This window comes from Heptranchias perlo, chromosome 29 (assembly GCF_035084215.1).
Source record: "Heptranchias perlo isolate sHepPer1 chromosome 29, sHepPer1.hap1, whole genome shotgun sequence".
Taxonomy (NCBI): Eukaryota; Metazoa; Chordata; class Chondrichthyes; order Hexanchiformes; family Hexanchidae; genus Heptranchias; species Heptranchias perlo.
The window spans coordinates 26,382,911-26,407,576 of record NC_090353.1 but is presented as its reverse complement, the minus strand read 5'-3'; the positions used below and the strand labels follow the sequence as shown (position 1 = coordinate 26,407,576).

At 40.1% G+C, this 24,666-nt stretch overlaps 1 protein-coding gene across 1 annotated transcript; it reads right to left on the bottom strand.

Moving 5' to 3' along the window:
• Positions 1 to 330: 330 nt before the first annotated feature.
• atp5f1d (ATP synthase F1 subunit delta) lies at positions 331 to 23,271 on the bottom strand. The gene is made up of 5 exons (XM_067968345.1): positions 23,023 to 23,271; positions 18,737 to 18,890; positions 13,704 to 13,792; positions 5,837 to 5,971; positions 331 to 459 (listed from the first exon to the last, which is right to left on the bottom strand). The coding sequence occupies exons 1-4, from the start codon at positions 23,164 to 23,166 to the stop codon at positions 5,849 to 5,851; spliced, it is 510 nt and encodes a 169-aa protein (XP_067824446.1). The 5' UTR covers positions 23,167 to 23,271; the 3' UTR covers positions 331 to 459; positions 5,837 to 5,848.
• Between the last annotated feature and the right edge of the window lie 1,395 nt (positions 23,272 to 24,666).

Below are 24,666 nucleotides of genomic sequence, written 5' to 3'. Positions count from 1 at the left end.
TAGTTCACATTATAAATTCAGTCAAGAAAAGTCTCAAATTTGACATCTCGATACTTCTCTTGCTGAATCAACACAATGTGAAGTCACCATACAAAATCTGTTTTCCCTTTATGCCTGTAACATTTCAAATGGAAAATAAGAAATTCAGCTGACAATTTGAAATTACTAGATTTTACAGCAGATAACTTGAGCAGATTTATTACAATATATTTCACTATGCTAGGCTCACACTTGCCAAAACACATTTGGAACCATACCCAGCAAGGAATCAACACCTTGGGTATGGGAGAAAGTTGAAAAATAAAAAAAGTTTAAGAAAAAACAACCAGATTGGTTGTTATATGTTTATTTGCATAAATTCAACTCATTTAACTGTACAAAGCGTTGTCTTCTTCCCAAATGAAGGTCGAACAATCAGCTTCATGACACACAGCTCTTCCTGCCAATATGAAGGGACGTCTGTAAAAAGAAATATTTTAAAAACTAGTAGGTGGTAAGAATAAATACAAATCTTGCACAAAGCATTAAGACTGATCAATGCCATACCTTGTCATAAACAGTGTATCCATACTTGCTTTTTGGGTTGAATGCTTGCACTCATCAAGTTGCAGGGTATCAATGCTACGAATATAACTATTTTCCACTTAAGCTCTCTGTGACTGCATCAAGCACTCCCAGGGCAGGGAGGCAAATGCTAAAACTTCCTCTACTGTCCCTAATAGGCCTTAACATAAACACCAAGAGCATCCCATTACCACCACCTCTCTAACTAAGTTCTGGTCACCCCTCCCAATATCTTTCTCCTTGGCTCAGTGTCTATTATTTCCCTTATGTCTCTGTGAAGTGCCTTGGGACATTTTTCTACATTAAAGGCACCATAAAATGAAAATTGTCTGGTCTAAGTGCTTTTTACCATGTTAAAAGCATAATAAAAACAAAAGTTATTGTTATTTGACCTACACCCACTAGGAACAGGTTGAAAATGGCCAAACTCATTTCACATTTCCTTTGTAGCCAATGGAGCAGAGACTTTCAAACCATCAAATTCAGATTCTAAAGGTGAAAGAACAGTGACCTAATACATTGCTCTGTCTCCACCCATATGGTTCCCCAGTTGAACTCATTTAATAAATGAATAAAACCAGTTTTTCCTTAATGATATACAAATTCCCTGGGCAAAGTGCTTTAAATCTGGCGTATTAGAATCCCAATTTGGCTGAACCTATGTACTTTCATCTCAGCGCTAGGACTGACATCCAGTACTGGGAAAGATGCTAATACCCACTCACAGGAATGGCTAGAGTGACTTGCCATAGGTCACCTGATGGCCCTTTCCCATTCAGAGACCCCTGATGTTAGCACTTTCTAACTAAAAATGGCAAATATTTGTCCCAGATAAAGATCAAAGAGAGCTGGGTGACTGGTTCAGTCTGTATATGACTGAGGAGTCCAAAAATAGTGTTTCCATGGGGAAGTATTATACTTCAATCTCTACTGCTTTTGCTTTTAAAAACAAATGAGGATTTTGCCCTTTACAAAATGAGAAAAAAACTGGATCAACAAATGTCAGAAAATTTGAAAGTATTAAAATTAATATCCCGGGACACTCACCATTTAGATTTAATAATAAAATTTTACTTGCCCTAGGCTTTTCCCTATGGGTTTATTTGTTCTCAGTCTATAAACATTTAATACATGTGAAAATATACTGCTTATACAAACTAGTTGTTTTTAACCATTATATAATATATTAAGATGGTTAGCTATTTCCTGTATTTTGTTGATCAATTCTACATGAAATGTAAAGCACCTAGAGTTCTGAAGATGACGACACAGGCGAAAAACCAGAATCCCATCTCAAATACACATTCCTACACCTGACCTGCCAAGGGTCAATTATCAGGAGTGACACGCACTCATTTCAGTTTGAAAGTGTAACCTATTTTGATGCATGTCACTCTGAAAAATAAACACGGTTCCATATGTTTAAATGGATTCAGTCAGTCTTGCTGATAAGTGTCACGTCTAACTGTTAATCTGACAGCTATGATATGCACGTATAAATCACACTGCCACAAAGTCAGAGTTTAAGCTAATGCAATTTATTTGATAACACGGTCATCAAATAAATTACACAATATCATAGTTACGTAATTAAGCGGCTTATTAGATTGAAAATATAGTGCATGCAGGTAAAATAGCCTCAACTCTTCCTATTTAAAGTTCAGTCTGCTATAAAAGGCTCAAGTGAAATGGACTCATTTCCCCCATCTCCTGTGGGAGACACCAAGAAAGAAAAACAATGCTGCAGGTCTACTCTTGCACAGCCCCTAGCACCCGGTTCAGAGTAGGCCACTCATTAGATCTTTTAGCTAGTTGTTATCCGATAAGTTGGGGAAAAATAGAGGAATTTCATACCTTGGAAAAAAACCTCCCAATACTACAGATATTATAAACAAAGAATTTGGAAGTGATTTAGAGTTCAGACCACAATTCTAGAACTAATTTTGTGCTTTATGACAACATCTTAAAACCATTAATTAATATCTATTATTCCCTACAATACATACTTACAAAATACTGTTTACCCCTATAGAAACTTAACAATGAGGCATTGGGAACTAAGAAACCGGACACATGCATTGTACTTGCACAATCTGCTTTGTGTTTAATTGGAATACTTTCCCACAACTACTGCAGCAAAGTACAGGAGTTTGGAAAATTATCCAAAGTAAGGAAAAAAAAGTGTAGGTGGCAATGTTTTTTTTCTTGAAGTCACTAGCCAGAAAAGGTATATTTTGTAAACTAGAATGACTCAAAACAGTAGAAAGTAGCTAGGGACTAAATGCAATCTTCCATGTACCAGGTTTTAAGGAGAGCTGCAATGGTATCAATATTCCATTATGCATAAAAAAGGGGCCAGTTCTAAATTTATAATCCACCCTTGGATGAAAGCTATCTCCCCATGTCAGCCATTCAGATGGTGATAAATTCCACAGCCCTGCTCAAAAAGCAGGAAATGCTGACCACTATTCCTCCCTCAATCAAAAATACCAAAAACAGAACAACTGGTTACTCATTTCATTGCAGTTTGTGAGATCTTGGTGAGCACAGAACGGCTGCAATGTCTGCCTACCTGCAATTCATTGTATGTGAAGCACTTTATGAGATCTTTCAGAGACATTATAATGTGCAAAGTAAACACAAATCTTCCTGTAAGCTCCTTAACTGCAAAGTTTTACAGAAAGCCCAAAAAGTAGTCACAGTTCTGATCTGCATGCTCAGCAAATGTAAAGGAAACTCTTATTTTGCAGGTTTTTAAAAATGCTACTGCCATTTAAAAAACTAAAGATCAGATCAGGCCTCAACCTCTTCCTTATTGTAGGCTCTGTAAATTAAACATATTTGCAAGTGATGTTCTTGAGAGCCCTCTGCAAATTTATACAAAAACAATGAACTTTCTCCAATCCAAGAACAGTTATCTATAACTAAAAGTGGAGTGATTTTTATTAACCAATCCCACATTAATTACACAACAAAATCCAAAGTAAATGTTTGAATTCCTAGGATTACTGGAACATTTTCTTCATTCTCCATTCCTCCCACCATTTTGTCCCCAGATTCACAAGACTCAATACCTCTTTCTTGGGAAAATAAATCAGCACCGATGATTATAATTTTAAAAAATTTGCCTTGCTATAAAGATTAATCATTTAGATCAGCTATATACTACCACACCATAAGTAAAAATAGTGCTTCTAACAATCAATACCACATCAGAAGTGGCATTTAGTAATGTCAACACAATGATAATCATATTACTGAATACGACTACTGCAATTTTTCCTTTTAACTACTCTTATTTTTTTTGGCTTGCTTGTTCACTTAATCTGCCTCTTTCCTTTTACCCATAGGAATTGAGGGACAGCCAGTTTCATACTAGTGAAAGTGCAGCCCACCAAAACAGTTCTGCAACAATCACAGAACGATACAGCTCAGAAGGAGGCTATTCGACTCATCGTGTCTGCGCCGGCTGCTTGAAAGAGCTATCCAATTAGTCCCATTCCCCTTCCCTTTCTTCATAGTTCTGCAATTTTTTCCCCTTCAAGTATTTATTCAATTCCCTTTTGAAAGTTATTATTGAATCTGCTTCTACCACCCCTTCAAGCAGTGCATTCCAGATCACAACTCGCTGCGTAAAATAAATTCTCCTCACCTCGTCTCTGGTTCTTTTGCCAGTTATCTTAAATCTGTGCCCTCTGGTTACTGACCCTTCTGCCACTAGAAACAGTTACTCCTTATTTACTCTATCAAAACCCTTCACGATTTTCAACACCTCGATTAAATCTCCCCATAACCTTCTCTGCTCTAATTAGAATAAAACCACTCCATAATTACTATGAGCGATGGAGCAGTTTTAAAAATAAATTTAAATTAAAGAGATTCTTCTCTCCACCCCACAAATTTAACATTTGTGTGAAGAAAGGCCAGGTCAACAAAATTGCTGAGACCACCCCCTCCAAATTTCCCATTGTTCCAGTAACCTGTAATTAGAGATGGATTCTCAGCTGCCCCCCTCCTCCTCTCTCCACACTTCTGAAGATAATTCCACGTACACTACCTAAGCGTCCTTTTGCCAATGTGTGAGAGTAGACAGTGAGCATCTCTGGGCTATTCAACAGATATGGTAATCACAACTCAGCCCAATCTGGTCCACCCAAATGCATTTTCATCTGTAGCCCCAACATAACTAGTATGAGAAGGAAGCCTGGCTAAGTTCCACCACCCACCCCTTAGTCCAACACTGCTGAGGCCAACTGTAGAATTCAATGCTACCTAGCTGAGATCAGCTAATCCAGCACAAATCAAAGGTCAAACTCAGATAGAAACTGGTTTTGTTGATAGTCACTTAGGTTTCTAAGTGTAGCTTTTACATGTTGCAAGAAAAATGAAATATAATCAGCCAAGAATAATGTATCCCACTGCAAGGAGAAACTACGATACCGCAGAGACGTTGCACTACATAGTACAGAATTTAAGAAGTGTCTCATCTAGTGGTCGAAAATTAGCAGTGCAGTTACATCTAAACTAATTAGCAGTAGCAAAAACCTGCAAATGCACATTAAAATTAATGATACAAGTGTCCCCTAAGGCTCAACTGGTGAAAATCACTGTGCATAACTTGTAAGCTATGAAGATAAGAAAGGCTCAGGTGCAATCGATAGTCGGTGTCAAGTTAGTTGATCTTGGCCTGAGTAGCTGTTGGGGTGCTCCCGGGGCGGGATCACATGACCAGTGACCCCAGTTAGATATTATATCTCTCCACCTTATTTCACCTCACAGTCAAAACTTATGTGCAAACCTGTATGCAATCTGATATTATGCAACTTTCCATAACTCCTCCAATAAACAAGATTTTCAGGGTTCAACCATCTGAATTAGTTTCAAAATCATCACATCTTTGTTGAAAAGACACACTAGAATTTGTATGACTGAGCTCATGTTCAAAGGAGGTTGACTATTTATAGTGCTTTCACTGAAGATAGTATTAAAACAAGTGGACCACTAACTTGCACAACTGTGGAACATGGAGTTGATATTTTTAAAAGTATGAAAAGGGCACAATGCAGACATCAGCAGATTCATTCTTGATGTTTACATGCTTGGAAATTAAGATAAGAGCTCACTTCTGTTGGTATATCTCACCCATCAATTATTGTAACTCACTTATCTGTTGAAGGTGTGCAGTAATTCCATTTTTTACAATACAAACTAGATCAGAAATCTGTCTAGCAGGTTAGAACCAACAAAACTATCAATTCAAATAAGCTCCTACCTGATAGTTAAGCTACTCCAGTGCTTTTACGATTGCTTCATTAGCTTCTATATTAATTAAGGCCTCTGCCCGTTCTATCTCACCAGAGGCAGATGATAGTTCAGCGTGGGCCTTCTCCAGGTTAGCTTTTGCAGCCTGCAACAAAATTCAAAACCTTCATTAACAATTCAATACCAATTGCACTGAAAACATAGTCTGCAGCAAAACATCTTCTGCACCTTTTTATGAAAATGAGGTATGGCGCCATTTAATTTTGATCTCCTTAATAGCATAATTTAAAACTGCTTTAAGTTCAGGTAGACTTTACACAATACTTTTAAAATACTTGCTACGTTTATTATTCTAATCTTAAAATCTGCTCTAAAACCCGTTTAATTGGCCTATCTAAAAGGAAAGCACGGAATTAAACATTCACCCACAAGTACAAAATTAAACAGCAACAGTAGAAAGGAAAATATTCAAGCTATTTGTTAATTCCTTTAGGGGCAGATTTTTCACAAGATTAAATTATGACATGATTCACAAACAGCTGTGCTTCTATGCGCGAATACTTATTTAATCCAATTTGAAAATACAGATGCTGGTTTGTACTATTTCTATACACGACAATCACCACCCCGCCCCCCCGCCACACAAGTTTGATACGGTCAAAATTTACTTTGATGTTCCGGGGTTTAACAGAGGCCATACCTCTTATACTTTTCAATATCAACAGAAAAGTGATGCCATTTCTTCAATATAGGATTGCTTTACTAGGCTTCCAACCATTTTTATATATAGATTTTATAGCAAAATATATCATTTCAGCATACAATGTTATCCACAACTGGAACTCAAGTTGGGCCCAGCTCAAAATATACCCAGTCTAAGCCAGAGGCAGCACAGTACATTTTTTCTTAATTGAGAAACCAAGATGAAGGGGCAAGGTCCATTTTGCAGGGCACTAAGTTTGAAATAAAACATGAGGAGGAGTCTGGATTCAGTCAGATCTGCCCTGTTTGCCATAGAAGAAACTTCTCAAATTAAAAGTAGTGAGCGTCTATACACAAAGTAAAATAATATCCATGAAACCACTGAGAATCAGTGGTATAACTAGAACAGTGCCACAAAATCCACATTTAGAATCCACATTATAGCACAAAACCTCAGCATTAATAGGACGTTAGAGTAAGACTTTAAAGAAAAAAGCATGATATTGCTTTCCCAAGTCTCAAGCCATGCCTCAATTGGTAGCCAAACAATGTCCATCAGGCTTCCAATAACACAAACCTTTGGCAACAAGAAATATCTAGTCTAACTCAGTTCAGTTTTCCCTGCATGTGGGGTGTGCCCGGCCTCCATTTCATGCCCGGCATCGGCATAGCTGAGATTGAGAACTTGTTTCACCATCACTCAAGCACTGCTTTTAAGTCCTGTTAGCATCACCAGCCCCTAAAGCACAGCAGGCAGCATTAAATAAGCAAAAGGCACAATAATGTGGCATATGCACTCAAAAAATCACATAATTTAGTGGCTTAGGTCCAACTTTGAAATATCACTTCAATAGCTATCAGAATGATACACAAAATTATGCACAGGATATTAATTTTATATAGTACCTATTCTGTAACCTTGATGCAATGCCATTAACATAGGACCCTGACTCACAACCAGCACTTTTGTCTTACAAGTTAACTACAATAGCACACAAATGTGAGCTATAAATAGAAACGACAACTTGGGAGCACTAAGACATGAAAAAAATAGATATGGCTTGTAACTTTAAGCACCCATAACTGCTCACAGATCTTTTAAAATGCGAGCCAGCAGCAAACCCAGTATTTTTGGTCTAGTCCGCATAATAAGATCCTGAAAAACGGAATCTCCATTCCAATCTGCAGGAACATGCTTCTTTTGTCTGCACAATCTTTCAGCCATTTTCAAACTGTGGGCCACAAAATAACATTTCATAGGATGTAGAATTAGAGCTTCAAACCCATCTGAAAGATTCCAAACCTTCATTAAAACCTTATATGGCAACATCTTTGCAATTCTGTACACACATTACCCGGTCTAATAACTCAGAGTAAGCAGGCCTACAAAGATGTTTTTATTTTGCTTACTCAGATATAAAACTGTTATGAAACTTTTAGATGTTAAAGACATTAAATTCCTTAAATATAAAAGGAACTCTAGTGCTTTCTAATCCCAAGCAAATACACTAAAGTGCTTAGATTCAGGTCCATGTCAGGAAGCATCAACACGTGACAAAGGATTCTGAATTAAGAATGTGAGGTCAACTAGTATTATGATAATCTTTTGGGAGTCTTTGGCTTCAAAAACATTTAACAGGTCAAATTACATAGAGTAGCACAGGATTTCAGAACTCAACAGCAAAATAAGACCCGAGACAAATAGTCATCCAAGAAGGTAGGTGGTAGAGCTTATCATACTAAACAACCACTTGAAGGTAACCAAGATATGATTGGGTTGACACACTTAGGATTTGCTTGCAAGGAAAGCATGTCTGCTCAGTTGGACACTCATCTGACATTTAGAACTGATCAAATGGGGGTTAATTGCAAGTACAAAGAAAGTGCCACAACTCTAAGGTACAGCACCATCTCTCCTGAAGACACTAACTTTTATTTGAGTACAAATGTACAGGGACAAATACTAGCACCTCATCAAGGTGGTTATTCTTCACGTGAGCCAAGACAGCTTGCAACAGCAAACGGTCACATCCCAAATGCTGCCCTAGCTAAGATCAGCTAACAAAACAGATCAGAAATTGAATCTGGGTCCTTCTGGTCTGTATGATTTGGTGCTACACTGAGGCACTGCCTTTACCCAAAAAAACAATGTTTTCACACAAACAGATAATTAATTGCAATTTTAAAATTTTTATTTGCAAATTTATCCCATTGTGCACAAATGGCATTCATCTATTTTGTATCTACCAGTCCCCATTATATATCTGCATGCACAGAACAGGGTAACTTGTTATGTACGTTTGCTCTGTGTATAGGGCAATTTGCAGAATATGGAAACACATTCTAATGGCATTGTTGCAAATGTTCAGCTCTATCAGGACAGATATGTTGGCATTGTTGCAAATGTTCAGCTCTATCAGGACAGATATGTAAACTCTATTGAAAAAAAGTCAAAATGGAGCATATAAACAAAGGATAACTGGGAAAGACTACAAAACTGTAATCTAATCGAGAAAGCTCAGATGATGCTAAAAAATCACAGCAGCCCGAACAGTTCATTAGTGAACTGATACAAGAGATTAGATTTGAGGTGCTAAAACACAGGAATTTTAATAGAATATTAATTTCATTTTTATGTGAGGAATTCATTCTCTTTGTACCGGCGGTAAGCTTCATGGCTGCGATGCAGAATGACATTCATACAATGGGATTAACAACTTCAATTCAAGTACTTTGTTCACTGAGAAATAAATGCTCTGTGATCAAGATACACCAGCGAACAAATGTTATCTGTTTTTAATATAACGGGTCAGTTGCTGTCTTTTCTATGTTTCTACCTCTCTATCTCTGTTTTTTTTGTTTGTTGTTTTTTTTTTGGTGATTTGTATATTCTGTGAGACCTGGCAGGTAACACCTGTCTGTCTGCACACTGATTGCCTTGGCAACGGGCAGTTGAAAAAACTGTCTGTACTCACCAAGCATTGTTCTGTGAATTATAAATGCGATTTCATTTCGAGGATTTCATTTCACATCGTTCACCTGACGAAGGGGGAAGCCTCCGAAAGCTTGTGAATTTAAAATAAAATTGCTGGACTATAACTTGGTGTTGTAAAATTGTTTACAATTGTCAACCCCAGTCCATCACCGGCATCTCCACATCATGACTACCATCGACACCACAAACTGCCGGCTCACAGTGGAAAGGATATCCAAGAAGATCGCGCATTTAGACACAGACATCAAGTTTTTACAGAGCTGCAAGAAAGCAGACAAGATCCCGAAAGGACTCCAGATCACGAACCCACTCAGGTCCACATACAACTCAGATTACGCTGAGAGACTCTGCCGCCGTACCTCTCGCACACTCCGCAACCATCTCATACACCAACTCTACAGCAGACGCCACAACCTCGAAACCAAGATAGAGTCCATACTCTCAACCTGTACTCAGGACACAGCAGACCAGCTACGTTACACCGCCAAACAGACGAGGCAACGGAACTACGCTGCCTACATGAAAACCAAGAGCAGGAAGCTTGAGAAACTCGGCATCACCACCAGCATCGACCAAGCTTCCCCTGGTACCACGGTTGCAACCACAGGGAAGTCTACTGTCAATTTGTCCGACCACACCCTTCAACCAGACGAAATCGAAGTTCTCAGCCGAGGGCTCAATTTCTGCCCCACTACCAAAATGGACCCCACTAGTCTCGCGGCGGACACAGAGGAATTCTTCAGGAGAATGAGGCTCCGGGAATTCTACCACAAACCCCAAGATTTCAGCAGCGAACCCAATGAGACAATCGACGATCCGGAACAGCAGACAGAGGAAGCCGCGGTACAGCAACCGAAGAGGAAAGAGTCAAACTGGACTCCTCCGGAGGGTCGCTGCCCTCAGCTTGACATGTATGCTCAAGCTATCAGGAAATGCGTCAATGCCAGATTCATCAGCCGCACTCAGAAGACAGTCCAGAATGTCACCCGAGCACAACGCAACGCCATCAACGCTCTCAAGACCAACCGCAACATCGTCATCAAACCAGCGGACAAAGGAGGAGCCATTGTCATACAGAACAGAACGGACTATTGCAAAGAAGCATACCGACAACTGGACAACCAGGAACACTACAGACGGTTACCCGCAGACCCGACCAAAGAACACACCCACCAGCTCAACAAACTGATCAAGACCTTCGATCCAGACCTTCAAAACATCCTACGCACTCTCATCCCACGTACTCCCCGCGTGGGAGACTTCTACTGCCTCCCAAAGATACACAAAGCCAATACACCCGGACGTCCTATCGTATCAGGCAACGGAACCCTGTGTGAGAACCTCTCTGGATACATCGAGGGCATCCTGAAACCCATCGAACAGGGAACCCCCAGCTTCTGTCGCGACACTACAGACTTCCTACAAAAACTCAGTACCCACGGACCAGTTTGAACCAGGAACACTTCTCACCACGATGGACGTCTCGGCACTCTACACCAGTATCCCCCACGATGACGGCATCGCTGCGACAGCATCAATACTCAACACCAACAACAGCCAATCTCCAGACGCCATCCTACAACTCATCCGTTTCATCCTGGATCACAATGTCTTCACCTTCGATAACCAGTTCTTTACCCAAACACACGGAACAGCCATGGGGACCAAATTCGCACCCCAATACGCCAACATTTTCATGCACAAGTTCGAGCAGGACTTCTTCACTGCACAAGACCTCCAACCAACACTATACACCAGATACATCGACGACATTTTCTTTCTATGGACCCACGGCAAGGAATCACTAAAGAGACTACACGATAACATCAACAAGTTCCATCCCACCATCAAGCTCACCATGGACTACTCCTCAGAATCAGTTTCTTTCTTGGACACACGAATCTCCATCAAAGACGGGCACCTCAGCACCTCACTCTACCGCAAGCCCACGGACAACCTCACGATGCTCCACTTTTCCAGCTTCCACCCTAACCACGTCAAAGAGGCCATCCCCTATGGACAGGCCCTGCGAATACACAGGGTCTGCTCAGACGAGGAGGAACGCGATGGACACCTACAGACGCTGAAAGACGCCCTAGTAAGAACGGGATATGACGCTCGACTCATCGATCGACAGTTCCGACGGGCCACAGCAAAAAAATCGCATAGACCTCCTCAGGAGACTAACACGGGACGCAACCAACAGAGTACCCTTTGTCGTCCAGTACTTGCCCGGAGCGGAGAAACTACGCCATGTTCTCCGCAGCCTTCAACATGTCATCAATGAGGACAAACACCTCGCTATGGCCATCCCCACACCTCCACTACTCGCCTTTAAACAGCCACCCAACCTCAAACAGACCATCGTTCGCAGCAAATTACCTAGCTTTCAAGAGAATAGCGTCCACGACACCACACAACCCTGCCACGGTAACCTCTGCAAGACATGCCAGATCATCGACACAGATACCACCATCACACGAGAGGACACCACCCACCAGGTGCATGGTTCATACTCCTGTGACTCGGCCAAAGTTGTCTACCTCATACGTTGCAGGAAAGGATGCCCCAGAGCATGGTACATTGGCGAGACCATGCAGACGCTGCGACAACGGATGAACGGACACCGCGCAACAATCGCCAAACAGGAGGGTTCCCTCCCAGTCGGGGAACACTTCAGCAGTCATGGACATTCATCCACCGACCTTCGGGTAAGCGTTCTCCAAGGCGGCCTTCGAGACACACGACAACGCAAAATCATCGAGCAGAAATTGATAGCCAAGTTCCGCACCCATGAGGACGGCCTCAACCGGGATCTTGGGTTCATGTCACGCTACACGTTACCCCACCAGCGAACAAATGTTATCTGTTTTTAATATAACGGGTCAGTTGCTGCCTTTTCTATGTTTCTACCTCTCTATCTCTGTTTTTTTTTGTTTGTTGTTTTTTTTTTGGTGATTTGTATATTCTGTGAGACCTGGCAGGTAACACCTGTCTGTCTGCACACTGATTGCCTTGGCAACGGGCAGTTGAAAAAACTGTCTGTACTCACCAAGCATTGTTCTGTGAATTATAAATGCGATTTCATTTCGAGGATTTCATTTCACATCGTTCACCTGACGAAGGGGGAAGCCTCCGAAAGCTTGTGAATTTAAAATAAAATTGCTGGACTATAACTTGGTGTTGTAAAATTGTTTACAATTGTCAACCCCAGTCCATCACCGGCATCTCCACATCATCAAGATACACAGTTTTGCATTTATCATTAGATTCATAAAGCATATCAGGATCGACATGGTATGGCCAATGTTATTGCACATGCTTTAAACAGTGATTGGATACACTGTGGTCTTTCCCTAATGCCACGGGTTGAGTCAGTTTCATACTAATGGAGGCAGCTTATCCATACTCCTGAGAGAAGATACTGCTCTAATCAAGAAAACAGAGGCCAAAATTATCAGCATAGAATCTTGCCACGATTAGATTAGCAAAGCAGATGTGCAACAAATTTCTGATAACATCACAATCCAGTCAAACTGCAAATGCAAGGGGTCGACTCCCTGCATTTACTCGTCTGGAAGAGACCTAATTGTTGTAGGTCTATTCTACTGACTTCCTGCAACTCCCACCTTATATTTAAAAATGCAGCCACCATAGGAAGATCACAATTTATAGTTGGCTGCAATCCTCCAGCATAAAAGCACCTTTAAATATAGGCAAACTATGTCTCTATTAGCACAAAATGGCTGTAGGTTACAGAACAGTTTCATGATTGCTGAATAGTATGGGTAAGCTATGCCTCCATTTAGGAACAAACTGACTCAACTTGCAGAGGTAGCACAAGAGACAGATAAAGAAAGGAAAAAAGGGAGAAAGAAGCAGAAGAGAAACAAACCAACTATCTCATATACTGAAAAAGAGAAAGATTTGCACTTAATTGCACCTTGTCACTTTTCTGAGAAATACCTCAAAGCACTTCATATAAATTACTTTAGAAGTGCAGTCATTTATGTAGGCACTGGGCAGTAATACCCGTGTTACTAATTCTCATGGCAATCCTGAATCACATAATAAAGGCCTGAGATCCAAACAGTGCAATATAGCACAATCTCAATGTCCGACAGGATCAGGCAACATTTTCAATCATAGCTGGCAAACAATTATATAAATTTGTACTTACAGCTATATCTAATTCATCCAGAGCTGCTACCTCTTCAGCTAAGAGCTGAACTGAAGAGTCTGCATTCACTGTCACAGAACCACTGCTCACTGGAAAGAAAAACAACATTTTTCAATAGTGTAAATCTGAGTTTGATTGATTATATTAATTTCTGGTATCTTTCACCTATTCCTCCTGCAGCTCTGGTCATTAGCATGCTGCCATCACTTTGTTGAGCCAAGGGCATGCATTCTTAAACACATCTCTGGCATTTATTATTCTTAGTATAGCACATGTGCCATTTAGAACAGCACTTTACACTGCCAATGAGTGATCATAAAAGCATAAGAAACAGGAGCAGGAGTAGACCATACGGCCCCTCCAGCCTGCTCCGCCGTTCAATCAGATCATGGCTGATCTTCAACCTCACCACAAACTAATACCATAAAGACATGCTCAAACACAACATGTGCCTCAACAATATATCCAGAATGGTAAATGCCCCTGAAAATGACAATAAAACTAAAAGAAAATACTAACATACAGTAATTATGACAAGCACTATTGGGTAACAGAAATCATTGCAACTAACATAGCACATTAGATCCAGTGCTTTTTTCCTGTGAGCCATGATGTGTTTTCCATGATTTTTCAAAAATAACCTGTGGGCTATAGTTTTAAAATCCAAAATAAGTGGCTTTATTTACATAATTTTTTGCATAAATTTGGCCACTGCGAATTAACCTAGTTTACAGGCAAGTCTCCACGTGGCCAAAATAATCATGAGCACAGGAAAAGTGATTAAAAACTGTGGGTAAAAACATAAATTGCCATATCAGTATTTTAAAAGATTATGCCAGGATACTAGAGTCAAGAATATATAGTACACATGTAGTATAAGCAACACTGAGCAAAGGGCTATATTTATGCACTGAACTGTACAACTCAAGTAAGTGGAAGTGGGACTACTTGAATTTTGTATTGATGTTACTACTGAAGGTGTGAACCTGCAATGAGCCAGGAATTAACGCAAGTGAATTCAAGTTCAATTAACAGATTCAAAATTAGCAGAAGTAAAGCTGCATTTTACAATTAAATATTTGATTTTATCGATGAGAAGTGACAATACTAAGGATTGCTATTTGTACTCTACCATTTCCTACAACTGTCAAGAATAAACCCGCAAGCTATAAAATGCAATATATGCTAAGCAAGGGCAAGAGTTAATGTTTTTAACATTTACATTCCCTCAGACAGACAAGTATACCAGCACATAGTTTTGGAACTGAAGGCTGATCAGCCTCTCTGCTTAGCCATAAGGAAAGCAAAAGCCATTTTTCCCTTTTCAGATGATATGCATTGCCCAGCTAGTCAAACCAAACATTATTAGTCTTCATAGAACAAAACCCAGCTAGACTTGCTCAACTGAATCGTTCTGTACCATATCGATACGTGGTTAGTGTTACTGCAAGGGTAGAGTATGGACAAAATAAATGAATGGATTTTTAAAAAAATTAAAGTGCCAGCAAAGCTCACAAAATTCCCTGCCATGTGATGACTGAAGTAGCTCTAAAAATCGTCCAAAAATGTGTTTTTATTGTTAAAAAAAGTCCAGTCAAAAATATATGATTTTACTGTAAAATAGTGGCTTCCTTTACTTATTGGCTACTGTTTTTGCAGCATTAGAAAAAAATTGCCACATTTTTTTAAATTCAAAAACAAATCTGACTAATAAAGTCTGACATTTTGTCAAAATCTAAGGCAACCATAAATCAGCATAAATACATGAATATAGCTCATATCTAATATGAAAAGGATTGAATTTTATTTAGCATTTAAGATTTTGTCTCCTCCTCTTTAGAAGGCACTGCTTCTTGCTGGGGTACAGCAAGAGGATGCTTGCCATCATTCATCATGTCGAAGTCTAAACAGCAACCAAGCTATTTGACTGGGGAGACCACCACAGAGCACAATCTTTCCTTACCCTATGTTCACAACTGTGCACTTTTCAATAGGAGTCACTAGTTAGCAATCAGGAGTGGACGATCTTGTTGATTTTCCTCACCAAGAACACTGAAGGCACATTTTAGTATTTTTAGCTCTTGATATGCTGCAGTAGAACTTACTCATTCATGTGCTCTTTTGCCCCGTGTGACATTGACAAGGTAGCTTATCTGCAGCTACCACATTCTACTTGATGCACAAAAATGTCAGATATTGACACAATCACATCACATGCAAAGCATTAATTGGTGTTCAGGCGTTTGATCAGGTTGTGAAAATATACTGCTTTTTGATTCAGTTTCTAGTTAAATCTAAACTCAGTTTTTGAAAGTTGCTCCCACCTCCAAAAATGAATGATAGGGGCTAGCAGCATAGGAAGAGGAGTAGGCCATTCAGACCCTCCAGCCTGTTCTGCTGTTCAATTAGATCGTGGCTGATCTGTACCTCATAGAATCATAGAATGCTACAGTACAGGAGGCCATTCGGCCCATTGCGTCTGTGTTGGCTCTTTGAAAGAGCTATCCAATTAGTCCCACTCCGCTGCTCTTACCCTTCAAGTATTTATCCAATTCCCTTTAGAAAGTTACTATTGACAGATCAAAAGGTACTTCACTCCGGTGTTTTTCAATTACCTTTTCACCTGGAGATACATGCAACTCTTTGCCAAAAAGTCCTTTTATTTCTAATGTGAATAAAACATTAGCAGAGTTGCGTGTCACAACAGACAGCATCTCAATTTGTTGAACTACAGTTTAAAGTCATCCCAGTTTTCAACAGCCACACTTCCTTGCAAATAAAATTTTCATCAGTTTCTTGGCAACTTTAAACAATTAAAAGTACTTATTTCAAAAACAAGCTCAAATAACTACCACTTTCACTAGTAAAAGCATATTGTATTAAGTATTTAATCATTCTTAAAGTTACAAAGCAGGACCAGTAAACAAAACTCTACACAGGCATTTTTTCTCCTTTTCAGTTGTAGATCCAACTATGCAGCCCTACAAAACAGACCTTACTTATGTTTCCATGTATATTTCTGTAAATATTAATTGAATATTGAACTTTTACTTGTGTTGGACAGAAGGCAAGATATTCACAAATAATTTCTAACAAAAAGTCTGGATTTAATTTTTCAAAGTAGTGAACTCAGAGGCAGGCCTTGCAATGAGAAATGATTGTCAACAGCATCATTTAGCAAATTAATTACTTCATCCTGTCCGTTGTGTTTCTTCACTGTCAAAGTTGCACGCAAGAAAGACAGTTCCCCAGATTTTCCATCTACTCACCTTGGTTCCTTAACCCTTAATACCCTTGCCTAACAAAAAGTTTAGACATTTAAAAAGAGGGTAGGTAGGTTCGGTTATTAGAAATAGATAGGGGAAAAAATGGGTCAAAGTTAATAGAGGGAATGGGAATAGGAATGAGAACAGTCAGAGTTAAAATATTTGCAATTTTTCCTAACTAATTCTATTTAGGTGTTTGTTTTGTAGTTTGAGGTTAAATGAAACCTGGACAGCAGATAAAGAAACAAAAAAATAAACATGGAAAAAAAGCAGCCAAGTAAGCGAGAATGCTGGTCATTTATTTTTGGTATTGCTATTCTACTTTTCTGCCACTAGATGCCCTCTTCAAAACAATTGGGAGTATAAAGGGCAAATGTTCTCCAGGTCACTGCAGGCCACATGTGATCAGATGCAGTGGTTAATCAATTAAAAACTGATTGGAGAACCAACCAAAAAATTTGGAAACCTTTTATGGAAACACTAGGTTGTACAAATTCAGAAAAATGAAACCTATTACAGTAACAAACTCTCTTCCCTAGTATTGCAAATAGATATAACAACTATAGTATGAATCCTGAAAACACAAGTCAATAACTAAAGACAAATTGTTTGCAATCATAAAAAACGACAGAACTAAAATATACTTCACTTAGAAAAAACACGGAGAGGTGCGTTACTATAGAATTGTTTGCTACAAGTTGTAATGATGAGCCAAATGCTGAAATAGATGTGCTACAAATTCTATGACTGAGTGCATGCAAACTGATATTCTGCACTATAATAATTATCTGAACTTCCTAAACAGAGTCCATGGCAATTATTTTCTTCTTTGGGCCTTCATAATGGAATACTTTACAACAAATGACTATTGAAGCAGAGACAACAGTACTGTTTAAAAGGGAACTGGATAAATATTTGGAAAAAATACAGAAAGATACAGGGAAAGGGCAGGGTAATAGTATGAGTGTAGATAACTCCAGATGAATAACTAGCATCAGCACAGGTGTGATGGGTCAAATGGCCTCAATCTGTGCTGTGATTTCAATGATCATATAAAAGAGAATCATATAACACCATCTTTCCATTATGTTTTTGGTAATGAAGATGACAACTGCCTAACTTTCAAAATCAGTGCAACATTCAGAAATACAAATACATACTTCCAAATACACAGGTTCCTAGATTGGAGCCTTAACCATTGCTTACTTTCTGAACCTTATTTTTAAAAAACTGCTTTTACATAATAATTGTACTTCATTTTTATTTTCTGAACTCAGCTTTTCCATTTCAATATCCAATAGTTTTCAAACTAGTTGCACATTTGAGAAAAGGAAATGTGTATTCATTTCATTTGGTTCCTATTCATTTAAGTGTGTCAGTGTTGGATGTAAGCACTTATCCTTTACATTTGGAGCTAGCCTACGAAAACCTTTTCTGCCAGTGAATGAGTTACTACAGCTAGTAATCAAAAAATGCATGCTGCATAAGAGCCTGCAACAGTGCTAGCATCGTTAAGATTACAAAAAGGCATTAATGCAAAAAAACGCACGAGGGATTCGGACATTTTAGCACTCACTTCAGTGTTAGATGAAAATTAAAATACTTTGCTACAAACATTCACCATACTGATGCTCAGCTGGTGTAAAAATATCACTTCGTTGGCTATAGTTTATACAATTAACAGTAGAAAATGGCACTGCAATAATATGGAAAGCTTAAAATTCCATTTTAAAATTATTCCTACTGTAAATACTGAAATTGACGTACCAAAATACTTGATCTGTTCACCCTCTTCATCAAAGACCGTTACAACTCCAGGTTTTAGCACCTGCAGCGTGGGTACATGAGCAGGGAGAATGCCAAAGTTTCCCGTCAGCGTTGGAACATCTACTTGCTTCACGCTGGCTTCATCATAAAACACCTGATAAGAAGAAACAAATTAACAGCCAAGAAAACTGCCACATAAGTCTCAGCACCCCTCACCTTTGCCCTCTTAAAGTCAAAACTTACGTAACATTGTAGGTCAGTTAGAAATTTAGTAAATATATAAATACAGGGTAGTACCTTTCAAAAGCAACTACCACAAAAAAAGTTGTCAACTAAAATATACTTTTCCCATAAGCCACACATACTAGAAAGGTCATACGTTCTGTCCTCAGTCTGTGCTGAGCTAGTCAATCTCTAGTGAACAGATAGAAATCCTACAGTTGACCTCATTACCCTAAATGTAGGGAAAGGAAAATCTATTAAGCATTTCACTCCCAATCGAGACACTCTTACTGGAAGTTTATGCACGGATATCGCAAGGGCAAGACTGAGACTGAATTAGATGTGATGCCTGAAGGGGTCAACTGCCTGTTGACACTATTGAAGAATGACCACTCATGTAGGTACAAGGGTGCAACCAGTGCCACTGAATCTATGCCCTAGCAAAGGGTCAACACTTTCAGGAAAGGGCAGAAAATTAGCAAAACAAAAAATGCAGCACAGAATTTCCCTGAATCAAAAATTACACAATTATAGGGCTCTCTTTTTGGTTGGGAGGGGGGATATTTAGAGCTTTACACTGCTGATAGCCCATGCTCTCCCTGAGCTGGAAGTATTGGTTTCTTAAAAACCTGGAGTAATGAAATCAATAAACCCTTGTGTTTTGTAATACCACAGGTCAATGACATGGAATGAATGCACTGACAATTGCTGTCAGTATATGCTCAGTGTACAATGAGATTTTTTCCTTGAATATCAGGGAGTGATTTCAAGGATATGATTGTATAAAATATTGTTCTGGTTATGCCCATGACTAAAGTGACAGTACTGCCTAAAGTAATTTTTGGAGCGTTTACTGGCCTCAGAAATGCAACAATAAATCTGTAGCTCAAAAGATAATTAAAATTTATCCTGAGTTAGGTTTCCCAATAGCACCAGTGTCCTTTTTTACACTCTGACAGAAGCAATAACCTCTAACTTTTAAATTATGCAACACCATTTCCCTATCAATATGCATACAACTTCAGCACTATAATATTAAAGTCATATCTGCTCTGATGACATTACTTTTTGAGCCAGAGCTTCTGAAATGCCCTTTTTATTCTTTTCGCTCACCATTGTCAACAAGACCCTTGCCTACATATGTCCTGTTGCTCACACCTCCACTCACGATAGCAGGGACCTCTTGTCCTGCTCAACCCACTAGCCAAGGCATTTACCGTTTGCAACATAATTCTAGCATCAAGTACAACTTCTCTTACCCTCCCAGCTTTTCAGAGAGTGTTGCCTCTGACACACTTGCTCACTTTTATCTGGCTGCTCTTCCAGAAATAATTTCTCATGTAACCAAAGCAGATACAGCATTCGTCCATTCTCCTCTTTGTCCAGCAATTAAGATGTACTGCTTCTAATCTTAACTACTGTTGGCAGAAACAGACTCAGCAGCACACAGGATCTCCATCCAAAATGACAACCTGTGTTTTTTTCGTCAAACGCTGGCAGACTTGCTGTGTATTTTCAAGCATTTTCTGTTTTTGCTCAGTATGTACTTAACAAATCATAGGTCTTAAGGAATTAAAACTATAGTTATCACCCTCATGTCTATTGTTTTCGCTTTCTAAAAAGACTGAATATAGTGACTTTGCGACAAGATTCATTCTCACAGGTAGGAATTTAATGAAAACAGACATACATTTTTTTTTACATGTTATGTCACAGGTCACAGAATGTAAATGGCTACTAAAATCAGAATATCAATTGCTAGTGTCCAAATGTGATAATGCAAAATGAAAACTACTTTGAATGATTTTGTACAAGCATTCAATTTCTGTTGACACTGCCCTATTGCAACAAAAATATACAGCCACAAATTTGTACATCTCAAATTTATGCATAAAAATTCTCAAATCCAATATGATTTTTAACTGTGACTGGTGGAGATCTCACCTGTTTTATTTTTCTAATGAAAAATGCCCCAATTTATCATCAATCTTAGTGAATCTTATCTGCAACCCTCATGGCCTTGACATCCTTGCTTAATAAAGGAGCTCCTTCTGAGTGGCACAAGGCAAGCTACACAAATTATAAAATTACACATTGCCACCATCCTTTTGACCATAGTATGGGCAAACACCACACACGACTCAGCAATCAGTGCTTCTACAGGTTGCATGTACAGGGCCTCATCAGTGACTGCATGCCTCTGCACCGAACCAGAGCTGGATTAAGAATTCTTGGGGCCCTGTGCATCAAGAACATTCGGCGCCCCTCCACACTCCAACACAAACCCTCCCCCGATCCATTAAAACACAAATAGGTAGTAAAATGCTTGAAGAAATGGGTCCATAGAATGTTTACGCACTGCATTAATAATAAAGCAAATTATCACTGTATACTACGCTTAACTAAACTGACTCAGTGGTTGCATGCAGTTTTTATGTGATGTGGTGAGTTTTACCAGAGGCCCCTTATTTGGCTGGGGCCGAGTATGGGCCCCATAGGTCAATGCGTAAATCTGCCCCTGCACTAAACCCTTTATATCTGAGCTTGTGTTCACATACCCAGTCTCCAGGTAATGCCTTCCAGCAGCTGTTGTCTCAAGACTCAGCTTTCCTCATCAGCTTCAATCATTGGCATCTTAAACAAAGTGGAAAGACCTATAGGCTGGACAGCTTTTAAAAAAATATTCATTCTCAGGATATAGCAAAGCCTGCATTTACTGCAAATCACTAACAGCCCTTGAGATGATGATGGCAGGCCACCTTTTTGAAACAGTGCAGTCCTTGTGATGAAGGTAATCGTACAATGCAGTTAGGTAGGGAATTCCAGGATTTTGACCCAGCGACAATGAAGGAACAATGATACACGTCCAAGTTGGGATTGTGTGTGACTTGATGCGGAACTTGGAGGTGATGGTGTTCCCGTGCACCTGTTGCCTTTGTCCTTATAGGTGGTGAAGGTCGTAGCATGGGTAGGTGCTGCCGAAGAAGCCTTAGTGAATTGCTGCAGTGCATCCTATAGATAGTACACACTGCAGCCAAGATATGCCAGTGGTGGAGGGAGTGGATGTTTAAGTTGGTGGATGGGGTGTCAATCAAGCAGACTGCTTTGTCTTGGATGGTGTTCAGCTTTGGGTATTGTTGCAGCTGCACCCATCCAGACAAGTGGAGAATATTCCATCAGACTCCTGACTTGTAGGTGGTGGAGAGGCTATGGGGAGGCAGGGAATGAGCGACACGCTGCAGAATATCCAGCCTCTGACATGTTCTAATAGCCACAGCATTTAGGTGGCTGGTCAATGGTGACCCCCAGGATGTTGATGGTGGGGAATTCAGTGATGGTAATGCCTTGGGGACATGGTTTGGTTCTCTCTTGTTGAAGATGGTCATTGCCTGGCACTTGTTTGGTGCAAATATTACTTGCCATTTATCAGCCCAAGCCTGGGTGTTGTCCAGGTTTTGCTGTATGGACTACTTCATTATCTGTGGAATTGCAAATGGAGCTGAACACTGTGCCAGCTAGTGACACCCTACTGGGCCAAGTCCAATGCTGCCTAGTAACCTTACCCATCACCAACTGCTTAATCCAGGTTCCCATTAAGAGGCTTTCGCAGAGACATGTCTGTCCTGAGGCTGACTCTCCCTTCCAACATAGGAGCACAGTGGAAGAGGATGGAAGAGACGAAGAATTAATCAGTTAAAGAGATAGCAACCAATACATAGGATTCAGGCTTCAAATGAATTGAGCACAAAGTAAAGAAAGTAATTGATGCAATTAAAGCAAAAGTAGAAAGGCATCAATTCCAAAACTACATGAAACGCCCATTTTTGCGATGTTTTCCCTTGTATGCCCGAGATGACCCACCTCTGCTGTAAATACGTGTGACGGTGGACTTCAGTTTGCCTCCCTCAGGGCCTCAGAGGCCTAAAACTATCCTGACCCGGCGATCATCGGAAAGAAATGTAAAACACATATAAAAGGGGAAACTCATGCTCAACATGTTTTATACACATTCCCTCACCGAACCCTTCGAATCCCGCCCGCCAGGCCGAGGCCTCACGCCTCACCTCGGTGGGAGAGGCGAACGTAAAGGACATCTTGACAGCCGCGGAGGCCGACGGCGCCGCTTCTGCGTAGCCTCGGGCGAGAGCTACCCGGGCTAGGTGCAAAGTGCTGGGACGGAACATCGAGCGGATCCTGGCGGCGAACATCCCGTCGGTTTTGCTTTACGATTTGTTCCGTCGGTTTAACGCCCGCGCCGGCAGATCGAGCAAGGGCAAGCTGCTACCCAGCCTGCACCACGGACCCGCGCAGGCGCAAATTAGACGGCAGTGCCTTCTGGTCGCTGTAGTTCTTCTTCTCATTGGGTGGACTACAACCTCCAGAATACAATGCCAGGCATTGTTTTTTTTTTGCCTTTTGAGTACTCCCAGCAAAGACTGGGCAAGTTTCAATCATTTGGAGAGATGTCGACTTATTTTGGTTTAGAAAGGCAACATTTTTTTGTTTTACATGAGGCATCAGCCGTGGCTCAGTGGCTCTGACTCAGAAGGTCGTGGGTTCAAGCCCCCACTCCAGAGACTTGAGCACAAAAATCAAAACTGACAGTACAGTACTGAGGGAATGCTGCTCTGTTGGAGGCGCCTTCTCTAGGAGGAGTCCATTTCAGGTGGATGTGAACAATTCGAAGACGAGCAGGGGAGTCCTGGCCAATATTGATCCCTTAATCAGTATCACTAAAACAGATTATTTAACTGGTCATTTATCTCATTGCTGTTTGCGGAGCCTTGCTGTATGCAAATTGGTTTTGATTACACTTCATAGAATCGTAGAAAGGTTACAGCGCGGAAGGAGGCCATTCAGCCCATCAAGTCTGTGCCGGCTCTATGCAAGAGCAATCCAGCTAGTCCTGCCTTATCCCTGTAGCCCTGCAATTTTTTTCCTTTCAAGTGCTTTTCCAGTTTCCTTTTGAAGGCCATGACTGAATATGCCTCCACCAACCCCCTTCAAAAGTACTTAATTATCTGTAATGTGCATCTGTACAGCTGTCCTGAGGTCATGAAAGGTGTTATACAAATTATTTTTTTACATTGAAATTTGGTGTCTCTTACTTTTGCAGCAGTGGACATCAGCCAGGAAAGGTGTTACAAGATCACAAAATAATTACAGATGAAGGAAGCTTTCAGTCCATCTTGATTCATTCATCCAATGAAAACCTAACATCATCCCATCAATTGTTTATTAAATAATTCCATGATTTTTGCCTCTACTACTCTATCTGGAAGTTCACGTTGATTACTCTTTGTGTGAAAAAATAAATTCTTGATACCTGTCCTAGAAGTACCCTTCTCTAGTTTGAACCTGTGTCCTTTAGTTTTACTCCCACAGTTTAATTTAAAGTACTATTCTGGGTTCAACTCCTACTTCGCAAGTAGTTAGCACAACATAACACCTTGCCTCTTACTGAAGTTTTCCCGCCTGGCTATACTTTCCACCACCTGCCCCACCCAAACTGTCACGGTGTAACCCTTATCACCAAATGACCCCTTATTCCCTCCCCATACTCTTCTGGCACCTTCTCCTCCTTTGAGTACCTCACCTTTTTCCACCCCTCTCAATCCTCCTTTCCTCCTTCATCCTTTGTAGTGAGCAACTCCTCATGCTCGATGATTTCAATTTACATCTCAGCTCCACTCTAATCAGAATTCACT